Below are 27,365 nucleotides of genomic sequence, written 5' to 3'. Positions count from 1 at the left end.
TACCCAACGCGTACCTCGTTTGTATTTCACTCCGAACTCCAGACTCTCCGATTACCCCAGTTGCTGGTAGATAGTGGATTGGAAATTTACGCGCGCCACATTATGCCTAAAAGTCTCAAGCGCTTCACATGCAGCAGCAACAACGACGACAACAGATCCGGATCGCGTGCTGAGCGTGGAGCGCGAGGTCTCTGCGTTTCTGTCTGCGTCGCGACGATGGCAACGCGACGATTATGATGATTAAAATTGATAAGCGAAATATTTTTATCATTTCTCAAATTAACATAAACCATATACGATTATCACACAATAAGCGCAGCGTTTCTTCTCCTTCTCATTGCATTTTCTTTAGCGTATTTTGTGGTTGTTGTTGTTTGCTTTTTTTATGCGCTTTTATGGGGACCTCTCGTTGGACAACAGACGCACAACTGCGGCTCGCTTATAAGTTATGGCATTGCCGTGAAATTATGGCAGGCCAGGCCAGGATTTAGTCGCGGCAAAGTGTCAATGGCAATAAATTTATGAGGATTTCGAACAGCGGTCATGTCATCCAACACATATGCGAATGCGTACTTCCAGATACATACATACATACATAAGAATATATTTGCTTCCCTACTTGTTTGGGCGAATGTATTTTTCACATTTATTCAACTCTTCACCTTTGCTTAAGCACCTTACTATTACTCGTAGTATGTCAATTGCTCTGAGAAAAGTGAACTGATAATCCTGATCGAAGAGTTAATTTAATTATTGTGACTAGCATTTGTCAGTTTCCATTAAATTACTCATACTTAAAAAGAGTTGCAGCAATTTTGGTTAACGAAAAACACGTTAGAATTTCATTGATATTTAGCCAAATGAATGTTTCTTGTTATTAACTTTACATTGAGACTTTTTGGACTTATGTTCGTTATTGAATTCATCAAGAAATGACCTTTAAATACAATTTTGTTTGTAGTGAAAGAAAGTTTTCCCTATTTTTAACGAACAAATCATTTGCAATATATACCAATTTGCATTTTTTTTTTTACTTTTAATATACAACATGCTCAAATTAAAAATAAACACATGAAAAGTTATTCTAAACTATATTTCAAAGCAGCTATTTAGGCAGCTATTTGTAATCATGAAAGATGAATGTGTTGATCACATTATACAATAATGCTTAATTTGTTTACTGCTAGGATATTTTCAGAATTATTATATTTACACATTAACAACTGTTAACATATCTTTCAAAAATTGTTTTTATTTTTTTATTATATATATTTTATTTAAATTGATTTACTAAAAAGGTCTGAATCTTCGCGATTGTTTTAACATCTCAATTTTGCGCTTATCCTCTTCGTATTTTTTGCGAAGCTCTACCACATTCTGCATTTTACTTTCGCGTATTTGAAATGTGTAAAAGTTTTTAAGCTCCTTGGTTTTCTTGTCCTTGGCTAACTTGCCTTCCAGGCGTCCAATTATTGACTCCTTTTGCTCGAAGCCCGCATTACGGCCATCTTTGCCCACTGTAACCCAACCATCAGCGTCAGCCTCGCTGTTTTTTGGCTGCCTCCTGTTCGGCACGCTCCCGTTTATCATAGTCTGCCATATATGCATTTATCTTTGCTTGCGTTTTCGCAACATCCAATATAAACTTGTTCTCGTATTCATCGTGCCACAGTTCCATGCCTGTTTTGATGAGGGATACACCGCTGCTGTTGTACAAATCAATGCTCTCTATGGCCAGTGCATGGCCAATGCTGCTGCTCTTCTGGAACACAATGTAGGCTACCTTGAACTTGAACGGCGCTTTTGTATTTGAGAACGGAACATCGGTGCCTTCATACCATTTGGCGGTTTCTTCGCGTCCTGGCTTAGCAGCAAATAAAACACTCTCCACGTTGCCTATGCGTTTGAAGAATGTTTCGAGACTCGTTTCTGTGACATATGGAGGAATATTTAACAAAAACAGTGTTCGGCCTTTCGGTTTGTTGGGATCCATAAGACGTATGAAATGCTCCCGCATGTAAATGCTGTGGCAATTTTTCGCTTCAGGTGTCACTTTGAGCGGCACAACTGTAAATGATATTTACGTTAGTTTTATAAAGGCCACTATCTTTATTATATCTCACCTTTATAGCCTTCAATTTCTGTCATTGTGTGGCTTTCTGTTTATATTTGACAATACACAAAATTGTAAACACGTTTTGTTTGAAATGCACGTACGAGCTGTGTATGGTTAACAGCTGTTTGCACAAGCGCAGCCAACTTCATGCATTGCCCGAATGATGGCAACGTTGTTCAGCAACTAAGTATTTAAAACTGTGTGGCAACGCTAAATAGTGTGTGGGCGCTAATTTCAAATCAATAACGTAGAATTTTTTTAAGATGTTGGTGTTGACATTCAAAGATAGCATACCATATATTTTATTTTGGAGTCACTGAGATTAATTGAATAAAAATGCTATTTCTAAATTTCACTACAACAATTTTTTTCAGTACCTTACATTTAAGTTGCATAAAATTAGTAATTCAATAGTAGGCAAAAGTTTTTCTTGCTGCTAAATGGCAAATAATTAAACAACCTGGACAGGAGCTGCAACGGAAGCGGCCGAGCCACAACCAAATTGTTTTTTGTAAACTTTGCACGTATTTTAGTTTCGTACGAATTTGTTTTGCCCTGTTGTCCGGCAGCAGTTTTCAACTTGGACTCGTTTGTACCCGTGAAATGGTCCGAAAACAAAACTGGACACTAGCCACAAATGCAGTAAGCCACCAGCCCGCCCGCCCTCTCTTAAATGTTTATCTAAGCCAACCTGCGACCAAACCGAAAAGCGGAAGTTTGTCATGCACGTTTGGCTTGCGTTGTGTTCTAGGTCCTCTGAATTGATGCTAATTAATTGAATGTGATTCTTTTTTTGTGTGCTATGATTAAGCATGTTTTGGCCACATTTAAGATTAAAGCCACAACTGGTATGTAATCATTAAAACACTTGAATATACTTAAGCTATATCTTGAAAATTTGCATGGGACTATTTCGTTTACATGCTTGTATTCATTAATCAAAATTCCAATGTTCCTAATTGCAGTGGCAATTGTTCAACTGTTTTTGGACACACACACACGTAGACGGACTTACACATGGACATAAACAGCCTCTGAGGGAGGACAACCTGGTTGATTGAATAATGCAATTTGAATGTGGTTTGATTTTGTGCAAGTCTCAAGTGTAATTAAATGTGCAAATGAATATGCATTGCAAACGTTGTGCCAAAAGGACAGTTAATTTGATAAACAATATCATCGTTCAAATTTAAATACAACCATCCCCAATAGCTATTCGAACGTCGTAAAATTTCCAAGCCCATAAAGTTCACGTCAAGCGTAGCAAATGAACGCAGTCATAATAAACACAAATTTTGTTTAACTTTTACAGTACGTGCTCGAAATTTCAAATTTTTTTACAAACAGCATAAAAATAATATTTTGAATATTTTAAATATGGCGTGGCGCGTGTTTTACATTTTATAAATTCAACTTGGTACTGAGGCCAGTCCTTAATGCCAAATCCTTGACTAATTAGCGCTTGCGTTGGCTGCGACCAAGGCATTCCAGGCATCCTACCCCCTCTTGCCACATCACCAGACATTTTTATGAACTTTCAAGTATCTCACACATAAAAACAAATGTCGGTCTCGTTGCTTCTTTATGTTACGTGTTTTGAGTGTGTGTAACTTTGCGAAGTCATTAAAAATGTTCGCTTAGCTGATGCGTAGCTGCGAAAGGTTAATTCAAATTATTTATAAACTAAGTCAAAAGACTACAGTGTAGGGTGCTCAACTATATGGCACATTTTTAGGGAGAAAAGTGCGACCACAGCATTTGCATAGATACGAATACATACATACAAATACTTCGTAGAATGACATCTTATGAGTGGCAAGCAGCAAAAAGTTTTGCCTACTTTAAGGCGCAAAAATAATTTCCATTGATTTTCGTGTTATTGCGGATACGTAATAAATGATAAGCAACCCAAACGAGACCTTGAATCAGTAGAAAACGGAACGTCTATCGCAACTGAAATTTATTTCGGCTTTATTTGCTGTTTTCCAATTTTCAAAATGGTATACTAGAAGGCAATGTGTGGATGCGTATGGTCACCTGGGCTAAGTCCAAGCTTTTAAATTATGCCAATTGTGCGTAAAAACTTGCAAACGAGGTTTGCCGCACGTATGATTTATGTGCGTTCATTTATGGCACGCAATTTGTGCCACAGGCGAATCAACAAATGTGTTGTGCAATTGAACAGGTCGGAAGCCATTTCTCTGACATTTGAAAATCCCTCGGTGCGGCCATTTACGTCGTCACGTGCAGCAAATTTATTTAGCCATCTACGGTTGCTATGACAAAAGAAAAAAACTTTTCTAAAATGCTTTTTCAACTCTGAGTTTTCGCAATGCAATTTATTTTTTATCGCACATTGTAAAAGTTACTAAAAATTAATTTAATTTTTGAATTCATCAAAACACAATTAAATCATGTGTGTTACACATTTTAATAGTTTGTGCGATTTCTTTTCCTTAGACGTCCTTGCAAATTTGTTAGGAATAATATGAATGCCATGTTTAGCCTAGAAGTAGGCAATGCAAAATGTTTTCGAGATTGACGTAATCTCTATGATTTATTTACCCAACTCGTTAATAGCTCCAACATGGCCAGCGTGTAATAAAAGCGCCCAAGAAACCTTATTATATCGGCCACACACATTGACTAACGTGCGTTTTATTAATTATGGCATACCAAAAGAAAGAAGAAAATCGACTGTTTGACATGCTATGCTGGTTGCCTTTCAAATGAGGGTTTTTTGCGATACATGAAATGAAAAAGGCACAAAAGGTTACCAATTCTGCTCGTTAATTATGGTCAAAATATAAGGTGGCAAAAAAATATATAAATTTGTCAAGAGCCATCGCCGATACAGAGAGCGGAATTCTGTGATGTTGTGTTGCGATAAATCAGAACTTTTTATGTCTGGTAGTTAGCAATAAGAAATTAGTGGTGAATGTATGTATGTTAACCTGATTCATGCACGCACTTATAATATTTAAGAGTAGCAACAACAAATGTAAACTATTCATTGAATACTTTTTTGAGATAAATGTTTACAAATATAAATGTTCAAAACTTAGACTTTTTAAATGTACTATTAATTCAATATATGTGCACTCATACATATGTACACACAGTATTTTAACATAGCAAAATAATTCCTTGAGAAACAGTAGAAAAATATCCTGCTACTGATGTCATTAGTGATAACACAGACACATTAGAAATAGGCTTCGAGTGCTTGGTCTGGTGTCATGGCACAGCGTTTTACGCCCTCAGTCATTTATCACAGATACAAGCCGTAAGTGCCGCAAGAAAACCAATTTAAAGTAAATTAGCACAGCGAAGTCGGCGACAACGGCTGTCAAACTGTGTAAACAGTGCTATTAAAACCACACTGGATAAAACTTCAAAAGGGATCGAGTGGGGGAGGAGGGTTAGCGGCCTTGTTTGCGCTCACTGATATATTCTGTGGGTTCAAACGAATGCAGCGCGTTTTGGCTAACTTTACACATGTCTCTGTCGGCTTTAATTCCCTATCAGGTCACGTACAAAGCGCGTGTTTAGCTGTGAGAGTAACTCACATCAAGTCCATTCCCATTCCCATTCCCTTTCTCTATCCCCTCGAAACTTCCTTCGCCTCTTGACAATTTAACTACCTAGGGGATGAGGGGTAACTCCAAAGTCTTGGGGCTAGCCGCAAATAGTGCAGACATTGCGCCTAGGAATTTATTGCACGTGGCAAAGTTGCTTCGGATGGGTTCAGTTATTCAGTTGGGTTGCGTTGCTGCACGGAGTGCAGATTAGACCTTTAGATAGACACAAAATGGTTTTTTCCTGAAGTTAAACTTTAGACATGGACACAAATTTATTGCTGGCTAAAAGTGGAAGGATTTCGTTTGAATGAAGTTGCCACTTTCTGGCGTCTTAACTTGATTTCAATGGATTTGTCTTAGGATTTGTTTTCAGTTTTGTTTTTTGTGGCTGGAAAATGTCTTTTAGCGATTTGAGAATTATTAGCTTCTGTTTTCTTTGAACACAAGCTTTTTATTTAGTTTTAATGCAGCCATTTCAGATCTATAATTTTTCGAAAACTCAAATCAAAAACAACAACATACATACTTCCAAAGGAGCTATTAGCATATTAATTTATCTTTATTTCATTTAACTTCTGTCAATGCGTAACATTGAGTTTAATACTTCTAAAAAATAATCATGTTTATTAGAATCCTTGATCTGTGATTGAATTTTCGTGTTTACTCTAAAATGTTCTAAATTAAGTAATAAAATAAATATAAAATTATAAATCTCAATGCTTTAAAAATACTTTGTAAACATATAGTTGTTTTCATTATCAAATTAAATCATTTGTGATTGTTGTTATTTACTATAAATTAGTAACTATGTCCCTTTCCCAAGTTATTCTGATGGCCATCAAGAGTGCTGACAAAAATAATTCCAATCTGAAAAGCCACGTTCATCTGACCCGTTATTTCAATCACATAAAACTTTAAGATTTACGGTAGTGCATAGCAATTTCAATAAGATTTTGGCACCTTTCAGTTACTTAAACCTCATTAAATTCAAATTTGAAGAGGAAACTCAAAGAAAAGAGAAGGTAGAAGCATCAACAGTTTACGCTTCATTGAATCTTTCGAGTGGTTTATCCGCCAGTGGTTGGCATGGCTGGGTTGAGTCGAACTGGACTGAATGAATTGAAGGGAACTAAGCTTAACCTAGCTGAATTGGAGTATGCATCTTTGAGATTGTCGGCGATAAACAAACAAAAGCAACTCATTTATCCGCCCATGCCATAATCGATGTGTCAATGGGCACTTAGTGATGCCACCCATGGGTCATGGGGCATACAACATACTTCATTGACGCCGCATGCGGCAAGTGAATCTATTATTCAAATACCAATCAATACTTTTCGCAAGTATCCCAAAGAGGGGAATGAGAGGTTCACAAATTTGGACAACATTGCCAAATGTGAAGTGAAAACAATGTGTCAGTTGATTTTGTCGCGATGACATTTGTAATTGATTTGGTCGAACATCTTAAATTATTAAACGTTTTATCGAAGCTGTGTAAAGTTCTCAAAGTGATCAGCGGTCGTTTAAATGATTAATATATCTGAACATTGATAACCAATGGAATAAAATAATTTGTTTCTATAAAATATAAAATATGAAAATACTAGAACTTACCCAAAAAAATATATTTTTTTGAGAAAGATGTTAATTTTTTGAATTACATCGTTATATATAAAAATTTAGGCATTTTAACTTTGTTAAAAATTGCTACCGTACAAAAAACCATTAAAAATGTGGCACCATCACAATTATTTTTTATTATTATAGTATATCTGCTCATTATTTTATCACTTGATATATATACAAACATCATCTGAAAGCATTTACTTCAATCACTTTGCTTAATATTTTGTGACTAAGAATTTCCATCAAAAGAAAAGTTATATTTAAGTGATCATATACTTTTTTCGACCTTCTTGCTGTCTTTGTTGCTTTCTCATCTGTGAAATACATAAAAAAAAAGAACCACACACAAAATGTCAAAAATTGTTAACATTATCTTGAGAATTTCATGCAGCATTTTCTTTTGCATAAAATTAAAGTTTCTCCCTAGTCACAGGACTTAAGGCAACACAAACAAAAACACGCATACGCATACACAAGCACGAGTACATACACACAAAGTACATAGAGATTATATGGACATGGGTGTTGCTTGTGGCTACTTGAAAGTAGATTAGACAATGTCACGTCAAAGTCCAGCAGTGGTGGGGATTAACATGAGGGGACATGGGTCTTAGGTGTGTGAAATTCTAGCGTTAATCTTATGCCAAACATCAAAAAGTAAAGTGGTAAAAAAAATGTAAGAAACCCGAGCATTCCCTCCAGCGTTCACTCAAAGTAACAAAATAAAATGAAGCATGCAATGTTCAACAATATCCTTGGTGATTTGGTAAATAGTTGTAACTGAGTCTGGGAAGGCAAAGCAGGATTGAGACTTTTTGTTTGTGGAAGCAAGTTGCAGCTTAGCTCAACTTTGCTTTCAATTCCCCCTTGAATATGTTGAATTGTTTTAGTTTTCATTTTCTGTTTAAGTTATGCATTTATATTGTCTTCGCATTGAGTGTTGAAAGTTGATTGAAGTAAATAACAAAATTTCTGATTCGTACCGTTGCATTTAGCTCATTAATATATGATACTACTACTAAGTCTTCAATACATATAGCTAAACACAATCTAAGTAATAGGAAAACCAATCATGAACAATAAATGTGAACGGAAGCAACTGAATGGTGCTACTAGATAAATGTAACATAGCAGATCAGGTTTACATTCGATTTTTTCATAGAAAAATAATTTTAAGAATAAACAAGTAATGGTATGTTTGGTATATCGATATAGTACACCATTCAAAATATACCATAGACGGCACAATATACCAGATTGTCAGCCAAAGCAACTAAGACCCCTAGTAAGTAGGCGTTTTTGCCCATACAAAAGTATTTCTTTAATAACTTCCACAATTTTTATCTGATCGCACCCAAATCAGAAATTATAACTACTATAGTAATTATTGTATATACCAAAATTCGCAACTCTAGCTTTAAAATTACACTTGTTATTCGATTTTTTTTGATTTGCGGGGGCGGAAGTGGGCGTCGCAAAAATTTGAAACAAATTTGATCTGCGTGCAAACATAACAAATGCTGTCGAATTAAAATTATAGCTCTATCTCTTATAGTCTCTGAGATCCAGTGTTTCATACGGACAGACGGACATGGCTATATCGTCTCGGCTGTTGACGCTGATCAAGAATATATATACTTTATAGGGTCGGAGATGCCTTGTTCTACCTGTTGCATACATTTCCTGCCGGCACAAAGTTGTAATACCCTTCTACCCTATGGGTAGCGGGTATAAAAATTAGGTTAAAACTTATAGAAGTTATTTAGAAATAATTTTGTTTGGAAAATTGTGGTTCTTGCAGTTGAGTCTACCCTAAGTAGCTTTGAATTTTAATCTGGTTTATATTGTACTTAAAGGTATAGTTTTAATGCTATAGCATATCAATATGCCAAATATAACTTTCGGTATATTTATCTGTATATGTATACTGTATACTGCATACTGCATATGTGTGGGTACATTTAGTTGTATGTGTGTGTATATAAAAAGTATTGCAGTATGATGTAAATTATTTGGATTCCTATTTTCTAAGTTTGTTCGCAGAATTCTCGGCCATTTAAACTGTTTCGAAATGTCTGTTCTGCACACGTTTGTATATTTTACCATATAATGGTTTTCTTTATTTCTAACGAATTTGTTAAATGGTATATCATTGTTTTAGGGTTGAAATGGAAATCTAAGGGATTAACCCCAATCCTCGTATAAACAGACCTAACTGTCTGAATGAGAACCACTTTTCGCTAATTAAAGTCTCATGAAGACCGCAACATACACACACACATACAACTAAATGTACCCACACATATGCAGTAAAGATTTTGCAATGCGCAAGCCGACAAACTTTTTCGCGATTGAAAATGGAAATTTGTGCGCTTGGCAGCCGCTTGATGGCTGTGGCACCTGGAGTACACTGAATTGTGGACAAGCCACGGCTTTGGGGTGACAAGACTTATCCAACTGTCACAGCCAACAATTTAAGCTAACGAAGGTTTCTAATTATGCTTCAAATACTTTAGTTATGTCACTCACCTGCAAACAACTATAGATCCAGATGCTTTGTGGACCCATCTAATCCTGTTGGCACATTGGCCAGCTGCAGCAGCCCATGTCCACTAAGTGGAATTGGAATTGCCTGCTGATCCTTGCCAGATACATGACGTATGGTGGCGTTGTCCGGTGGCTGGCCACCCAGCCACCGTTTATACGTGTGCTCCGGCGTTGTCTGCAAGTATTTGTGGAACGAAATGGGCGCATTTAGTTGCAACACATCCGCAGAATAGTCCTGGGGTCGTGCTTGATGGAAGGCGGAGGAATGCAACACCAGCACACCCAGCGTCTGCAAACAGTAGCCGAGGATCATGTCATCCGGCGCACTCGGAGAAGGGCAGCTGCAATGCTCCACTATGAGCCGCACGAGCGGCACACTGAGCACAATCCCAGCGCCACCCGTGTGGTAGTTGAAGCCATCCGGCGCATACAATCGATAGCCATAGCGTTCGCCCAGATAAATGTGGTCCGTGTGATTGTAACAGCTCAGCAGAGCGGCCAATCGAGGCACGCTGAATCAGATTAATACCACACATTGGAAAGCAATGAAAGAAATAATAACAATAATAATTTTAATTGAATGTGCTGTCAGGCGAGTGAGCTGCATAAAAGTCATGGCTCACACACACTTACTATACGAGTACACACACCTCAGTAGCGTATCATCATCGACGAGCACCAGCCAACGAATGTCCGTTGACTGTCTGATATCCTTGAGGGATAATTGCAAAATTGCCAATGTTTTGGCACAATGTCCAGTTGCAACATTTGGTATCCCGGTGCTGATTGTCGGTATGCTGGCATCTGTTGTGGTTGCCAATTGTTGCCGTAGTTGTTGTTGTCATAGGTCAAATTGTGGAAGATCACAAAGACAAATCAATGAATATTCAATATGGCAGTTGAAGTTAAAGTGCGGCTGTTTGCAGTCTGCATCCATGCCCCATGCTGTTGCAGACACTCATTTGCTTTAATTGTGCTCAACGTTGTCGAGATATTGTGTCACCTTACCTGCCACATCGCTGTAGTATTTGCGCTGCCTGGCATCCTGCGCCCAGGTGCGTTCGATGATTGGTACTCGCTCCTTATGGAATTTTGCACAGGTTTTGATTGCAAAATAGATGTGAGCCCCAGTTGTGTGCACCTGTTTTGTGTTTATGTTTGTGTTTGTGGGCGAAAATCGACAGAGTTTCAGTTTTCGATTGACCATTGTCAGAGAATTTATGGTTATAGCTGCCTAGTGGAATGCTAATTGCTTCAATTGCCTAAAGCTGCACTGATGTTTGCTCTAAATTGTTGTTCCCAAATTGCGAAGTTGCTCCTAGTGTACATTCTCTTGCTTTCATTGAAAACTCTCATTGCACTTAACGCAAACAACTTTTCGTTAAAATGCAAAACTACAAATCGAAAATGTTTATGTCCGAAATACCAAACTAACTTTTCCTCTTTCACTCAGGCTTCTCAAAAAAAAAGAACTCATCTATAACAGATATACAAACGAAGAAAATAGTCTATTTGCAGTGGTCCTATATTAAACATATGTTTGTTAATATTGATAAAACTCTTACATATTAAAGTCAGATTTAAATTTTATCTAAGCCATCTAATAAGTTGAAATTGAAAAATTAATCTGAATTAATTCAACAATCTTACTATTTGGTATGTTTGCCATATTTTAAACATAATAAGTTTTATAGATAAAGGGATCTTCATTTTAATGGATTCTAACGATCAGATGCGTCAAGATATAAATAAGTAAGTAGTGTATCCGGTATCCGGGAAATCATACATAATTCTATCTTTTAACGTTCAGAACTTGTATCCATCACACTTCGAATATTACTGATCCGTGTTTGAGTAAGTCTTGCAACTTACAACTCACAACACTCAAGGGGCCAACCATGAATGCATTCATAAATCAACTCACACAATGTTCGACATTCCCAGCAGCCGTTTCAGGAGTTGCATGCAACATACAAGACACAGGCTTCGGCTTCAACTTCGACTTCGTTGTTATTGTTCGCTTGCCTTTCGGCGTCTCTGGAGATGGCAACTCTCCAGACCAGGCTGGCGACAAGTTCGCCGAGGGACAAATGTAGGCAGCACTTTTCAAAATTATTCTGCGCTGTAACAAGTCTTTTTCGACACTGTTTCTGCTGCTATCATCATCATCATCATCATCATCATCATTTGGCAATGAAGGTGCTAAATTATCGAAAATGAATCGGGCCAACTCATGCGCCGCATCTATGGCGAATTCGCTGTGCCTGGTGACATTTTGGGGATTAGCAGCAACAAGTTCGGCCAGGCTGCAAACGCAAATGCATGTTTCATGATGAGTAATGGGCATCACCTTGTTGCAGTGGTTCCCCTCACTCCCCGCTGAACTTACCTGCGGAGTAAAACACCTGTGAAAACAACGCCAGAACTCAGCATTGGATATGGGAACCAAGTTGGATTCTTGTAGTGCGCAAAGTGATGCACTATCGTTGCCTCAGCATCATACAAGGCGTGTCCATAGTAGACCATCTGAAAATTATGGAAGCAAAAGTAAAATTTAAGCTAACGCATAAGAAGTAACAAAAAAAAAGGATACAATTTGATTAACATCTTGCAACCTTTTTGAGCCAATTTTTCATATGTTACAAATGCAGACTTTCAAGAAAATTGTTTTTTATACCCTTCAAATAAAAAAAAGGTTCTATTGCAAAATATACGTAACAGGCAAAATAGACATCATTTAATAGTCGAATATGTGTATATTTTGATGACTCTGCCCGTCGGTACATATGAATACTTGCATCTCATCAACGATAAAAGACAAGGATACCGAACTAATTTATAATTTTATTTTTCATATACCTGCCGAAGTCCATCATAGTAAGAACTAAATCCGGCATTTGTTAAGACAAACTTTAAATTCGAATGATTAGTCCATTACAGGCAATATTTACGGCTGTCTTCATAATTGGTTTTTTTTTTAGACTGCAAATATGTAAAATATCCACTATAGCATTAAACTAAAAAACTAAACTAAACATTTTTTTGCTCTTTTCCTAATTAATCAATCTTCTTTTTAGTTGTATAACTTAATTGCGTAAGCTTTGTTTTGGCGACGGCAACGCACCTCTTGGGCATCCTGGCGATTTAGCTGGTCGAGCAGAGCACGCAGGGAGGACACGTTCGTGTTTTGCTGACACCAAATAATCCATTCGGTGTTGGCATTTAGCAGACGTGTCTGGCTTCGCAAATGTGGCAACGCGTCGAGCAGTGTCCAGTAATTGAATAGTTCATGCATTATGTGAACCTTAATGGCGTAATCATAATCCATTGGGATCATCTTGGTTATTTGCTGCTGTTGTTGCCACAGATTCTCTTCCATTTTTCGGCAATTCTTTAATCCCTCGCGTGGGCAAGAGATAACGAATAGAATTTCGCGGCCATGGCACAAGTAATCAAAACACAATGTAAACCAAATTAGCAATAAATGATGCTTAGATTCCATGGTGTACACCAATTCTTATTTAATTATACATTTTTGGAAATATATTTTATTCCGTCAAAATTAGACAGAATTTAGAATTGCCTTTAAATCGCGTTATCCATTACTCGAATGTAGCGACGTGGTCCGAATGCAACTTCACTGATGAACGTTCAAAAACGTACTGAAGCAACTTTGACTGTGATTTCTATTTTGGCGCAATCGGAAACCAAATATTTCTGAGCTATAGAAATGCGCAGGCGCCAAAGTTACAAACTTTTTATGAATGAAAATAGCTTGTATGCAACAGTTGGCAAAGCACTGACAATGACACTGAATACAGTTTGTGCAGGGTGTGAGTACGATTTATTACACAAAATTTAGCATGGTTTAAGTTTTTAGCCCCGTTGCCATTTATTTTGTTGCTTTTGTTGTTTTTTTGTCGTTTCTATTACTCTCATTAGGATTTAATGAAGTCATTTGAAATAGGCAAATTTTGGTCTGATGGTAACAAATATTTCTTTTAAATTAAACATTCATTTCAATCTGCTGCCTATATCTCATATAGCAAGAGGCTAATCAATGGCAGCACCGTTGACACATTTGCTACTTTATTAGATTTTCTAGTTGAGAATTTGTGTCAATGTGTCAGATGTGTAAGCGGTTACAAAATTATTGCCTAACTACCAGTAACAATCTAAAAATGGAGCATTGAAATTATTTATTTTTTTTTTTTTATTATTTATTATTTTAATCGAGCAAAATCGATGCTGTAATTTTATCCTACACCTTGCTAGTAGACTTTTTAACCTATTTCAAATTTTGGAGTTCTCGAATACTCTTCTTCTTCTAAAATAGTCTATTATATTATATATACATACATTTAAGTCAATTTTAAGTTTTATTGTCAATAACCTAAGCATTGATTCAGAAATCGAATTCAATACTTGCTCTTTTCAGTCGCTAAATAAAAGATACTTAAACTTCACATTTAATTTGTTTTGAAATGGTGTGCCAGAAAGAATTGTGTCGATGCGAATCGCCACCTGTGCTGGGAAAAGCTTTGAAATTAAGCCAATTGTGCGTAAAAACTTTCAGTCGAGGTTTGCCACACGCATGATTTATGTGTGTCCATTTGTGGCACACAATTTCTGCCGCAAGCGAATCAACAAATGTGTTGTGCAATCGACCAGGCCGGCAATCATTGGCACATTTCGAAATTCGTCGCTGCAGCCTTTTAATTCGTCAGAAAATTCACTAAGCCATCTATTTTTTGTGTAATAAAAAAAACATTTCTAACATGCTCTCTAAACGAATACGATACGATAATATTTTTGCAAAGACTTATGAAAAGATTGTGTATTTTGTACCCAAAAATAGATGCAAACATTTCTTAATAACATTACAGTATGTTAAAGGTATAGACTGCTAGTTGTTACTAATCAGAAGTTCGTTTCTATTTTGATAGTGGAAACCAGCCCAAAGCAACCTAAGTATCTTAAATTCTTTTATGGTACTATACGAACTGTTTTGTACTTTATTTAATAATTTTTTATATTTTTAACCTATGTGTATTTAGTTTCAGATGTTATGTGATAGCAGGTAATAATTAAATTATTAGTAAAATACAAATTTTTAACAATAATAATAGTGCCTAGAATAATGAGAAATTCTTACAGAATCACTGAATATTTCACATTTGTATAGCATAGTTTGTAATAGGAATGCTAACCAGTTGAAATTAATCTTAAATTACTGTGATTTACTCGACCGAAGTGCGTTAACAGCTTGAACGTGATCCAGAGAATTTCAAAGGCGCCAATAATCCATGCACAGCCTTAAAGATTTTATTGCTTTGCTGATTAATCGGTCAAACACTTTGACTAACGTGCGCTTCATTAATTATGCCAAGTGAAAAGAAAAACTTTTCGACTGGTCGCGCACTCTCATTAGTTGACATGCCACGCCCACAGGGCAAATGCCGCAAGCTGCTGGCCACTCAGATGGCATTGTTGCGATAAGCAGCCAATATTGCGAACAAGCAACGGGACCATGCGACTGGACTCTGGCTGAAAAACTTGCACAAAAGGTTAAAAACTTTGCTCGTTAATTATGGCCACAATGTGAGTGGGCAAAAAAGGAAATTTGTCAAGAGCCAGCGACGTCGTCAATGCTGAGTGTTGGCTATTTGTAATTTATGCTGCATTAATTTTTATTTACCAATTTATTAACTTACCAGCGTGTACAGCAGGAAAAACTCCAGCTGCAGATGCCATTAGTGATAACAAAAACACATTTCAAATAAGCTTGGACGTCTCATTGAGGGGTTTTGGGTCAAGGGCTTCCTGTCATTTATCACCAAAACAAGCAGCGATTGCCGTAAAAGCCAATTTAAAGCAAATTAGCGCAGCGAACTCGGCGACAACGGCTGTCAAACTGTGTAAACAGTGCTGCTCAAACCTCACCGGAAATAACAACGTTAGGGCGTGGAATTTGTTTCCTTTTGCGGTGGCTTCAAACGAATGTGACACAGTTTAACCAACTATACACATGCTCCTGTGTTGGCTTTAATTCCTTATCAGATCACGTACAGAGCACGTGTTTAACTGTGAGAGTAACTCACATCAAGCCCATGCTCATTGCCATTGAAACTTCGTTCAACACTTGACAATTCCTTCCTTGGAGACGAGAGAGAGAGGCAACGCCTTAGTCCTGGGACTAGCCACAAATAGTGCAGACATTGCGCCTAGAAATTTATTGCACGTGGCAAGCTGGTTAAGACGGGTTCAGTTATTCAGTTGGGCTGTGTTGCTGCACGAAGTGCAGATTAGACTTTTTGATAGACCCTAAATGGTTTTTCTTCGAGTTAAACTTTAGACATGGCCACAAATTTATTGTTGACTAAGAGTGCAAAGATTATGTTCGAACAGAGATACCTACTCTCGAGCATTCGAACTTAATCTTAATGGATTTGTATTCAGACTTGATTTGGTTTGTGAAATATTTGAGTGCTTTAAATAGAAACCGACTAATATCCATAAAATAATTAATATTTGAATTGATGATTGCATTCAATTCAATCAAGATGCAATCAGAAATATGTAATTATTAAAGCAGCATGTCTTTTCCCTTTGTGTTTATCAGTTGTTGATCTAAATTCCAGATAATAGTATCCACAACTAGAATAAATTCAATATAAAATCCGAGGTCAACCATTAGCATCATTTGAATTACTTGAAACTATAAAGTGCAAAGCAATTTCAATGGCTTTTTGGCACCTTCCATTTACTTAAACGTCATTAAATGTAAATTTGGGCAAAAAGCAACTCGAGCAGAGCTCTGCTTCATCCTGATTGGGGCATCAACAGTTTACGCTCTATTGCATTTTTGGAGTGTTTTATCCGTCGCTGGTTGGCTGCACTGGACTGAATGAATTGAACGAAACTAAAGCTCAACTGAACTGAGATGAATTGAAGTGTGCATCTTTGAGATATTCGGCGATAAACAAACAAAAGCAACTCATTTATCCGCCCATGCCCCCAATCGATTGGCATTGATGCCACCCAGTCATGCGACATGGGGCAAGCCAAGCACTTCATTGACACCGCAAGCAGCAAATACATCTATTATTCAAATACCAATCAATACTTAAACTTTTCGCAAGTGGCCAAAGGGGCGACGACATTGCCAATTAGGTGAAAATAATATGACTTTTGATTTGGTCGCGTTGACAGTTGTAATTGCTTGTGGTTATTTAATCTGACAACTTCAATTATTAAAGGCTCCGTTGAAACGTTGTGGTAACTGGCAATAACATTTAAATTACTGCTTCTAAAATTTATCAAAGTTTTTGATTTGTTGATTAACTTTTAGCAAACAAAAATATGAATAAAAAAATTAAGCTCATTGCAAAAAGTATTCTAGTTATTTATAGAATTCATGCTTGCAAAAAATAGTTATTTCATTTATCTTGTATTCAGAGTACACAAAAATCTATCATAAAATCATCAATCCTATTACAAACATTTCCTGTAAACACAAAGCTTTAAAATTCTTCTTTCTTATGGGTAGCGGGTATAAAAACGAACCATCGCTTCAAGTGAGTAGTAAGTGAATTTAAATATATGTTCATCAGGAAAGCTTTTAATTTGCTTAAATTAAAAAAGGAAATTAAATTTCACTAGAGTTTTATAGTAATAATATGTTATGCTTAGTAAAAGCACTGCTATTTTGATAGAATTGAAAGGATGTTAACTAAACTTAACTTAACTATCTTTGCAATTAAACGAATTATCTTGTGCTTGAAAACTTGTAAATGTTTGGATAAAAAGACTTCTTAATATACTACTTTAATCGTGCATCTCTCAACAGCCTGGTCTCTGCTTTGTGCTTGTTTCTGATTCTGTTTATTTGCTCTGTTTGACGCTGTCTGCAGTCTGCAGTCGGTTGGTCAACGCGACACTCGAGTTGCTTATCTCTGGATGGCAGAGTCACAGCCAGACTCAGACTCAGACTGGGCAAGCAAACGCTGAAAACACATTCTCGTCTCTTGTCTACGGTGTGTTGCATCGTGTCCTAATTAGTTGCGGATTTTTTCAATGAATACGAAGCAACCGCTACATGCGGCATGCTGCATGCCTCTGCGACAAATAAATTTAATTACCAACCAAGTTGCCGTTAAATAAATACTACATTTACTTTACATATATAAAAGTGTCTAAGTATGTATGTTATGTACATGTATATCTTTCAACGCCACTCGTAATCATCTTCCTCCGATTCTGTGTAATCCACCGGCGAATTCTTGTCTCCGTCCTCGTAGCCATCGTCATAGTAGCTGTCATCGTCATCTTCTTCCAAGGATGCTGCCTGTCTGGGACCAACGAAATTGATAGCACTTTGTGGAGGCAGTTGTATTTTGGCCAAGTTTCGTTGCTTCTGGTGTTTATAGGCTTGAAAAAGCACTGGCTCCATGGGATCGCTCGGACTCCAGGGCAATGCACTGACTGCTATCATCCACAGCACTTAGAGATGAAGTTATACTTCGTTATCGATATCAAATATTTGTTATATGGTGCCTATAATCCGTACTCACCCAAACAAAGCAACACAACTGATATCTGCATTTTCTAATATTGAACTGTCTCATTTCTTTGAAAACAATTTCGTTTTTATACCAAAGCTTCGAATAGTTTTCATTATACCCTTTCTATCGATAGATGCTAAGGGCTCAAAGAGCAGTTTGTTAAGGAAAACTTTCAGAATTTAAAATATTTTCAAGTTGAAATTTACATTAAGAATTTGACTTAAGTTTAAACTATAGAACTATTTATTTTTTGGTGGCTTATCAAAGTACGAAAACATATTTTTGTTGTAAAAAAACCATGTTTAAAGTTACTAAATAATATTATAAAGCTTTTATAACATCATTTGTAAGAGTATTTCATTTTCGGCCTGTACCTCATTATCAGTTTATGCTTTATTTTATGAGCATTGGAATGAAAGTAAAAGTTTCTAACCCTTTCTTTACTTTATGATTGTACGATAATTTTATATATGTTTCTTTTTACAGTCACCATTAATTAAATGCATGTGTTGACTACTTTATTTGAGCACAGGGTTTTGGATAACCTTTTCTCGTTTCTCTCAAACTGTAAAAGTTTAGATAAACTGCATCTGCATTTGTTGTTTTTGATGCTTGCTCATCTGTGAAATACATAAAAAAAAGAACCAGCACCAGAAAATGTCAAAAATTTTCACATTATCTTGAGACTTTATGCAGCATTTTCTTTTTCTTTAGCATAAAATTACAGTTTGTCCGCAGACAGGACTGAAGGCAACACCAACACCATTACATAGACATGGGTGTTGCTTGTGGCTATTTGAAAGTAGATTAGATGGAACACGCACAATGTGACATCAGAAAAGGTCCGGCAGGAGTGTAAGTTGGGCGAGATGTGGGTCGTCTGTGTGTATGAAATTCAAGCGTTAATCTTACTCCAAACATCAAAAAGTTAAACCACAAGAAAATTTAAGTAACCCCAACTTCACACAAAGACACACAATGAAATGAAGCAGGAAAGAGAAATTGTTTAAAAAGATATCCCTCATACAATGTGCAACAAAATCCCAAGTGATTTAGAAAATAGTTTGTGCCTCAGTCTAGGTCTGAGCGGTCGAGCTACGGTTGGGACTTTACAGTTTGTCGAAGCTCCGTTCAGCTCAGCTCTCAATTCCCCCTTGAATTGCCACAATTGTTTTAGTTTTCATTTTCTGTTTGAGTTTTACATTTAAAATGTTTTCACATTCAGTGCTGTGAGCTTATTGAAAGCAAACATGATTGATCCAAGTATAAAGAACGCTCCAGTCTCACTTATGAATTTTATCGTAGAATTAGGTATTCCTTAAGTAAGAAAATTGTTAATTGCCAGCTTGTAATACCATTCACCATTCACATAAAAGTGAATATAATTAAAATTTCTTTAATTTCATTTTGTAGTCAGCTAACACAAAACCAAAGGATTAACCCCAATACTCTACTCTGTATAAACAGATTCAATCTGCTGTCGCAAAGTTGCAAATGGCGACCGCATTTCCACTAATTAAAGTGACACGAAGGTTGCTCAACACCCGACCACACACACACACACATACACTTACACACCTAAAAAACAAGGTATGCGAAAAGTTGCACACACATTTGCTGATAAAATATGGTAAAAGGGTTTTGCAATGTGCCATTGAGAAACTTTTTCCCGTTTAAGAACGGAAAATTTGTGTGCCTGTCAGTTACTTGATGGCTGGCTGCATTTGAAGCTGGAGAAGATTGCATTTCGGACAGGCCACGGCTTTGTGGTAACAACATTTATTCAACTGCCACAGCCAAAGAGTTCTAGCTGACAGAGATTTACAATTAACCCTTAAATATTTTAGTCATACCACTTACCTGGCTAGAGATCCAGATGTTTTGTGGAGTCATCGAGGTCTATATTGGCCAACTGTAGCAGTCCATGACCACTAAGCTGCATTGGAACTGACCGCTGATCCTTGCCAGATACATGACGTATGGTGGCGTTGTCCGGTGGCTGGCCACCCAGCCACCGTTTATACGTGTGCTCCGGCGTTGTCTGCAAGTACTTGTGGAACGAAATGGGCGCATTTAGTTGCAACACATCCGCAGCATAGTCCTGGGGTCGTGCTTGATGGAAGGCGGAGGAATGCAACACCAGCACACCCAGCGTCTGCAAACAGTAGCCGAGGATCATGTCATCCGGCGCACTCGGAGAAGGGCAGCTGCAATGCTCCACTATGAGCCGCACAAGCGGCACACTGAGCACAATCCCAGCGCCACCTGTGTGGTAGTTGAAGCCATCCGGCGCATACAATCGATAGCCATAGCGTTCGCCCAGATAAATGTGGTCCGTGTGATTGTAACAGCTCAGCAGAGCGGCCAATCGAGGCACGCTGAATCAGATTAATACCACACATTGGAAAGCAATGAAAGAAATAATAACAATAATAATTTTAATTGAATGTGCTGTCAGGCGAGTGAGCTGCATAAAAATCATGGCTCACACACACTTACTATACGAGTACACACACCTCAGTAGCGTATCATCATCGACGAGCATCAGCCAACGAATGTCCGTTGACTGTCTGATATCCTTGAGGGATAATTGCAAAATTGCCAATGTTTTGGCACAATGTCCAGTTGCAACATTTGGTATCCCGGTGCTGATTGTCGGTATGCTGGCATCTGTTGTGGTTGCCAATTGTTGTCGTTGTCGTTGTCGTTGTCGTTATTGTCATAGGTTAAATTGTGGAAGATCACAAAGACAAATCAATGAATATTCAATATGGCAGTTGAAGTTAAAGTGAGGCTGTTTGCAGTCTGCATCCATGCCCCATGCTGTTGCAGACACTCATTTGCTTTAATTGTGCTCAACGTTGTCGAGATATTGTGACACCTTACCTGCCACATCGCTGTAGTATTTGCGCTGCCTGGCATCCTGCGCCCAGGTGCGTTCGATGATTGGTACTCGCTCCTTATGGAATTTTGCACAGGTTTTGATTGCAAAATAGATGTGGGCCCCAGTTGTGTGCACCTGTTTTGTGTTTATGTTTGAGTTTGTGTTTGTGGGCGAAAATCGACAGTTTCAGTTTTCGATTGACCATTGTCAGAGAATTTATGGTTATAGCTGCCTAGTCGAATGTTAATTGCTTCAATTGCCTACAACTGCACTAATGTTTGCTTTAAATTGCTGTTCCAAAATTGAGCACTCAACTTTCATTCACTCCACTTAAGGCACAACCTTCTAGTCAGGAGGAAGGTTTGCACAAAACCAAAATATTTATACATTTTTAGCTAGAGTCAGGAATTCTACGCTAATTATTGCTCTTCCATTTAGACTTGTCATAGGAAAAAGAATTCACATATGACAAACAGAAAAATTATGCATTTATTATCAAAATCTATTTTAAGTCAGATAATAGTTTGAAATTGAAATATTAAATTGATAATTACTTCATTTTGGTTTCGTAATAATCTGCTTACAAATGTTATATCTATTTTCAGTAAATGTTTAAGAGTTTAAATATATTATATAAATAAATAAGTAAGGTATTAGGAATACAAAAACTATATTCTCAAAGCTGTAATCTTATTTTCAAAAACTTTAAATTTGCATCCATCACATATCCAAAATTGCTGACTACTGACCCTTGTTTGAGTAAGTCTTGCAACTTACAACTCACAACACTCAAGGGGCCAACCATGAATGCATTCATAAATCAACTCACACAATGTTCGACATTCCCAGCAGCCGTTTCAGGAGTTGCATGCAACATACAAGACACAGGCTTCGGCTTCAACTTCGACTTTGTTGTTATTGTTCGCTTGCCTTTCGGCGTCTCTGGAGATGGCAACTCTCCAGACCAGGCTGGCGACAAGTTCGCCGAGGGACAAATGTAGGCAGCACTTTTCAAAATTATTCTGCGCTGTAACAAGTCTTTTTCGACACTGTTTCTGCTGCTATCATCATCATCATCATCATCATTTGGCAATGAAGGTGCTAAATTATCGAAAATGAATCGGGCCAACTCATGCGCCGCATCTATGGCGAATTCGCTGTGCCTAGTGATATTTTGGGGATTAGCAGCAACAAGTTCGACCAGGCTGCAAATGCAAATGCATGTTCCATGATGAGTAATGGGCATCACCTTGTTGCAGTGGTTCCCCTCACCCCCCGCTGAACTTACCTGCGGAGTAAAACACCTGTGAAAACAACGCCAGAACTCAGCATTGGATACGGGAACCAAGTTGGATTCTTGTAGTGCGCAAAGTGATGCACTATCGTTGCCTCAGCATCATACAAGGCGTGTCCATAGTAGGCCATCTGAAAATTATGGAAGCAAAAGTAAAATTTAAGCTAACGCATAAGAAGTAACAAAAAAAAAAGGATACAATTTGATTAACATCTTGCAACCTTTTTGAGCCAATTTGTCATATGTTTCAAACGCACACATTCAAGAAAATTGTTTTTTAAACGAAAAATACGTAACAGGCAAGGCAGACATCACTTCCGACTTTCGAATTTTAATATATTCCCCCAAATTCATAACAATAAAAAGTAAAACCGCCATTTTTAAGATAAAGTTCACGATTGTAATGTAGATCTTAAAATCTGTACTATGATTTAGCGAAAACAACTAAAGTTTTTATCTATTTATATCAGAACTTGGTTTATTTTTTGAGTCAACTCTACAACTTTGAACATTCTCCCTTATTCACTTCCTTGCTTTCCTTGCCAGATTAATTAATCTCCGTTTTTGTTGTACAGTTTAATTGTGAAAGGTTTATTTTGTCGGCAACGCACCTCTTGGGCATCCTGGCGATTTAGCTGGTCGAGCAGAGCACGCAGGAAGGACACGTTCGTGTTTTGCTGACACCAAATAATCCATTCGGTGTTGGCATTTAGCAGACGTGTCTGGCTTCGCAAATGTGGCAACGCGTCGAGCAGTGTCCAGTAATTGAATAGTTCATGCATTATGTGAACCTTAATGGCGTAATCATAATCCATTGGGATCATCTCGGTTATTTGCTGCTGTTGTTGCCACAGATTCTCTTCTAGTTTTCGGCAATTCTTTAATCCCTCATGGGGACAAGAGATAACGAAAAGAATTTCGCGTCCATGGCACAAGTAATCAAAACACAATATAAACGAAAATAATAATATGAGAGGCTTCAGTTCCATTTTTTTAAGATTATTTTCAAATTTTCCAATTCACATTTGTTTTCTTAATTTCTGTTAAAACTGACCCGACATAGTCTGACTGCGACTTGGGTAATGAACGTTCAAATACGTACTGAAGAAACTTTGATTTTGGTTGCAATTTTGGCGCAAAGGAAACCCAAATAAAAATAATGCGCAGGCGCCAAAGTAACGTAGTTTTTTATGAATGAAAATGGATTGTGCGCAACAGTTGGCAACTCAAAATGGCAATGACAATGAAAACAATGTTTGTACAGTTGTACGCATTGAGATTCCCTACATATTATGGCAGAATGATTAGCTTGTTATGATAACAAGTCCATTATGTTAGCGACAAAAAATTTTAGAGTTGAAAATAAAAAAAATGGTTAAAATTAAAAATGTTTCATTTGTAGTCGATAATGGATGATTATAATTTAAAGTGCTTGAACTTTTATTTACCAATTTACTATTTATTGGTTTAATTTAATTTAAATAATATATTATTATTGTGACATTAGCAGTAAATTAGGTCCACGAAGTCTGCAACAATGATTCTCAAACTGTATTAAAAGTTCGCCTTTAAAATACAGTATTTAAACGTAAAGCGTATCCAGTTCCAAATCCTTAAGCAGTATTATACTATATTTATCAATATTAACACAATAAACCATTAATGGCTGTTGCTGTTTCTGTTATATGTAATATGATACATAATATAATATTAATACGTACGTACTACGCAGAAGAAGTCTTTTTCAAGTCCCTTTGGGGTCGATTTGAATTTCGTACGGCAATTCAGGCTACATCGATGAATAAGCACAAACGTCTAATCGTTATCTTGTGCCCAGAAGTGGATAATGCAAATCTGGATTCTGAGCTAAGGAACTATTGGAAATTTCATAAGTATTTGCTTCGATATGTTCCTCACTTTTAGAGAAAACTTATTTATGCGATGCCACATAACCCGAAGAGTCAAAGAGAACATGACAGTCGAGAATCTATTATTATAGAAGTATTGTATACCACAATTTAATAAAACACTAATTATTTTTCATTAATGGTGTTATCATTCAAAATATAATTATATAATAATATAATTATAATAATAATATAATATATAATAATATATATATATATATATATATATATATATATATATATATATATATATATATATAATATATATAATATATAATTATTATAATTATATAATTATAATTATAATTATAATTATATTATATAATATATTATAATAAGTATACATTTTTTTACTGCTAAGAAGCCGACATTGATATTCATAAAATATTATTTCCATTAATATTTAAATTTGCTTTATGCTTTTTACTTTATTTTAATTTGAAGGAACTCGTGGGCATCTCTATTCCACGAGTACTTGAAGCATCAACAGTTTAGGCTAGTGACATGGACATTTCTGAGTGAACTGAACTTAAACTCAACTAATGTAAATCTATTCCTTAAGATATTTAGACGGCCATGCCCTCATCTTTTGTTATTATTGTAGTACTAAATTTCATTTGTATTGAAAACGATGGACTGCTTGATTTCGTGACGGTGGTAGTGCTTGTTGTTATTTAGTTAATAGATATTATAAAGTATAATAAATTATTATGTATTTATATGTTTTTCTAATGATATGACGAATACTTTGCGAGAACTAAAAAAGAAATGCATTGCATCATATCTTGAATTTCTATAGTGGAGAGTATAAATATACACTCAATATACTGAATAATAAATAAAAAGATTTCTTAAGAAAAGGCAGATAAAGTGCATATATGTAGTACAGCAGAATGTATTTAATTCTTTTTGGCTCCATTTTGGCATCAGCCAACGTGACACTCGAGTTGTTTATCTCTGACATTTCAGAAACTTTTTCAGCTCAGCATACACTAGTAAAGGAAAATAAAACTTATTCTCGTCTTTTGTCACCTCGTGTCCTAATTAGTTGCGGATTTTTTAATTAATACCATCGCAGCATGCCACATTCTACTGCGGCAAATAAATTTAATTACCGACCAAGCTGCCGTTAAATAACTGCTACATTTATATGAACGACCCTGAATAAATGTGCATGTTCATGTGTGCCTTTCAGCGCCTTTCGTAATCAGGTTTGTCGGATTCAGCAAGTTTATTGTCACTATCCTTGTCGTCTTTAAATCTGTAATCATCGTCATCATCTTATTCCAGAAATACTGACTGTCTCAAACCCACAAATTTATTAACAGCACGTCAGAATTTCAAAGATCATTGTGAATATTCAAATCTTTTAGCTGCAATAAATACATAAATAGTTTCTAACTTGATTTAGAGATTATAGATTCACATTTTTGATATCAATCAATGAAGTAAACAAAGCTTCACTTTTTCTAAGTATGGTACAAGTACCAATGAGCTATTTTTACATTTCTGTGCAGCAAGTCTTACCTTTTCAAAATTTATCAAAACTTTAAGTGTTTATTAAAATTATAAGACAACCTTTATATTCTGGTTGTTGCTATAAAAATTTTAGAATAACACAGCATCTGTGTCAGCATCTAAGTCAAAAAATGATTCACATTATCTTGAGATTTCATACAGCGTTTTCTTTTGCTTAAAATTATCGTTGGTCCCTAGTCAGAACTCAAGGGAGCACCAACATCATTACATAGACATCGTTGTTGCTCGTGGCTACTTTAAATTAGATTAAACGGGACATGCACAATGTGACATCGGCAAAGGTCCGGCAAGACGGATAGGAGGATGTGGGTCGATGCTTCCGTGAATCTCAAGTCAAACAACAAAAAGATAAGCCACAAGAAAATTTAAGAATCCTCAGCTTCCCACCCATCATTTCTGAAGCTAAACACATAGAATAAAATAAAACGTAGATAGAAATTCATTAAAAAGATTTTTCTCAAACAATGCGAAACAAAATCCTTGTGGAAAAGTTTGTCTGGGCTTACGGAATGGTATAGGATTCGAAATTATTTGTCGAGGAATGTTTTAGTTTTCATTTTCTGTTTGAGTTGTACTTTAATAATCATATCGTATTGTGTGTTGCTAGTCACAGAAAAATAAATCAGAAAGTATCTAATTGTTAAAATAAATTACATTTCTTGATAAATTTTTTTAAATAAATAAAGGATCTTCTTTCGTGACTTTCTTATTAGGGGAATGGCGTTCAAACTTCTTAAGAATCACGCTAAAATTTATCGCTATTTTTGTTAAAGCAGCACGTTAATAACAGACATATTACATAGTATCAACAGATCAGAATATATGCCGAATCTTACGGATTTGAATAAAGATCATAATGTCCTTTATCATGAGAATAAGAGTAATCAATACAATTCAGTTGATAATAAATCATACAATATAACATATGCGTTCAAGATGAGTGATGCGTCAGGGAAGGAGAAAAGTCGGAATAAAAAAAGTATAATCGGATGTTTAATATTTTTAATTCCTTTATACAATGCAATTAATTAAATCATCAATATTAAAATAAATTAGTGGTCTCCATCGTTGCACATAACCGACTCACTATGAAAGCGACTTCGCTAATGAATGTTCAAAAACCTACTAAATAAATTTGGAAGAGTAAAGAACATTTTGCATAGAATAGAGAAATGCGCAGACGCCAAATTGCTGATGTTTTTATGAATGAAATCAAATTGGGAGCAACAGTTTGCAACGTCAAAAGACAATGGCAATGAATACGATTTTTTCCTGTATGCGTAAATCAATATACATACGATACGTAC

At 36.3% G+C, this 27,365-nt stretch overlaps 4 protein-coding genes across 4 annotated transcripts; all 4 read right to left on the bottom strand.

Moving 5' to 3' along the window:
• Positions 1-1,087: 1,087 nt before the first annotated feature.
• Positions 1,088-2,345, bottom strand: LOC132798617 (ribosomal RNA-processing protein 7 homolog A). Its single transcript, XM_060810544.1, is given in 3 exon segments — positions 1,088-1,554; positions 1,556-2,067; positions 2,124-2,345. Coding segments are annotated over 3 exon segments (801 nt in total). The 5' UTR covers positions 2,149-2,345; the 3' UTR covers positions 1,088-1,290.
• Positions 2,346-7,475: 5,130 nt separating this feature from the next.
• LOC132798244 (beta-1,3-glucosyltransferase-like) lies at positions 7,476-13,480 on the bottom strand. The gene is made up of 7 exons (XM_060810028.1): positions 12,995-13,480; positions 12,260-12,396; positions 11,795-12,176; positions 10,879-11,011; positions 10,521-10,674; positions 9,853-10,382; positions 7,476-7,637 (listed from the first exon to the last, which is right to left on the bottom strand). The coding sequence occupies exons 1-6, from the start codon at positions 13,370-13,372 to the stop codon at positions 9,863-9,865; spliced, it is 1,704 nt and encodes a 567-aa protein (XP_060666011.1). The 5' UTR covers positions 13,373-13,480; the 3' UTR covers positions 7,476-7,637; positions 9,853-9,862.
• A 4,617-nt stretch (positions 13,481-18,097) lies between these two features.
• On the bottom strand, positions 18,098-18,586 carry LOC132785465 (uncharacterized). The gene is made up of 2 exons (XM_060791585.1): positions 18,444-18,586; positions 18,098-18,372 (listed from the first exon to the last, which is right to left on the bottom strand). Exons 1-2 carry the CDS (start codon positions 18,472-18,474, stop codon positions 18,098-18,100), a joined length of 306 nt encoding a protein of 101 aa, XP_060647568.1. The 5' UTR covers positions 18,475-18,586.
• Positions 18,587-20,394: 1,808 nt separating this feature from the next.
• LOC132785460 (beta-1,3-glucosyltransferase-like) lies at positions 20,395-23,679 on the bottom strand (the record flags this gene model as incomplete). The annotated part of the gene is made up of 6 exons (XM_060791572.1): positions 23,224-23,679; positions 22,607-22,743; positions 22,148-22,523; positions 21,321-21,453; positions 20,951-21,104; positions 20,395-20,812 (listed from the first exon to the last, which is right to left on the bottom strand). Coding segments are annotated over exons 1-6 (1,596 nt in total), but the record flags the coding sequence as incomplete, so codon positions are not given.
• Between the last annotated feature and the right edge of the window lie 3,686 nt (positions 23,680-27,365).

Source organism: Drosophila nasuta, chromosome 2L (genome assembly GCF_023558535.2).
Source record: "Drosophila nasuta strain 15112-1781.00 chromosome 2L, ASM2355853v1, whole genome shotgun sequence".
In the NCBI taxonomy this organism is placed as follows: Eukaryota; Metazoa; Arthropoda; class Insecta; order Diptera; family Drosophilidae; genus Drosophila; species Drosophila nasuta.
The sequence above is the reverse complement of the archived record's forward strand: the minus strand, read 5'-3'. Positions and strand labels throughout refer to the sequence as shown.

Coding starts and splice junctions, on each gene's coding strand:
- LOC132798244 (XM_060810028.1), bottom strand. CDS start 13,372: ATGGAATCTAAGCATCATTTATTGCTAATTTGGTTTACATTGTGTTTT. Junction 11,012..11,794: donor CTGGGAATGTCGAACATTGT/GTGAGTTGATTT, acceptor AACACAAAACAG/GTGCACACAACTGGGGCTCA. Junction 10,383..10,520: donor GATGATGATACGCTACTGAG/GTGTGTGTACTC, acceptor AATCTGATTCAG/CGTGCCTCGATTGGCCGCTC.
- LOC132785465 (XM_060791585.1), bottom strand. CDS start 18,474: ATGCAGATATCAGTTGTGTTGCTTTGTTTGG. Junction 18,373..18,443: donor AGTTGTGTTGCTTTGTTTGG/GTGAGTACGGAT, acceptor TTCATCTCTAAG/TGCTGTGGATGATAGCAGTC.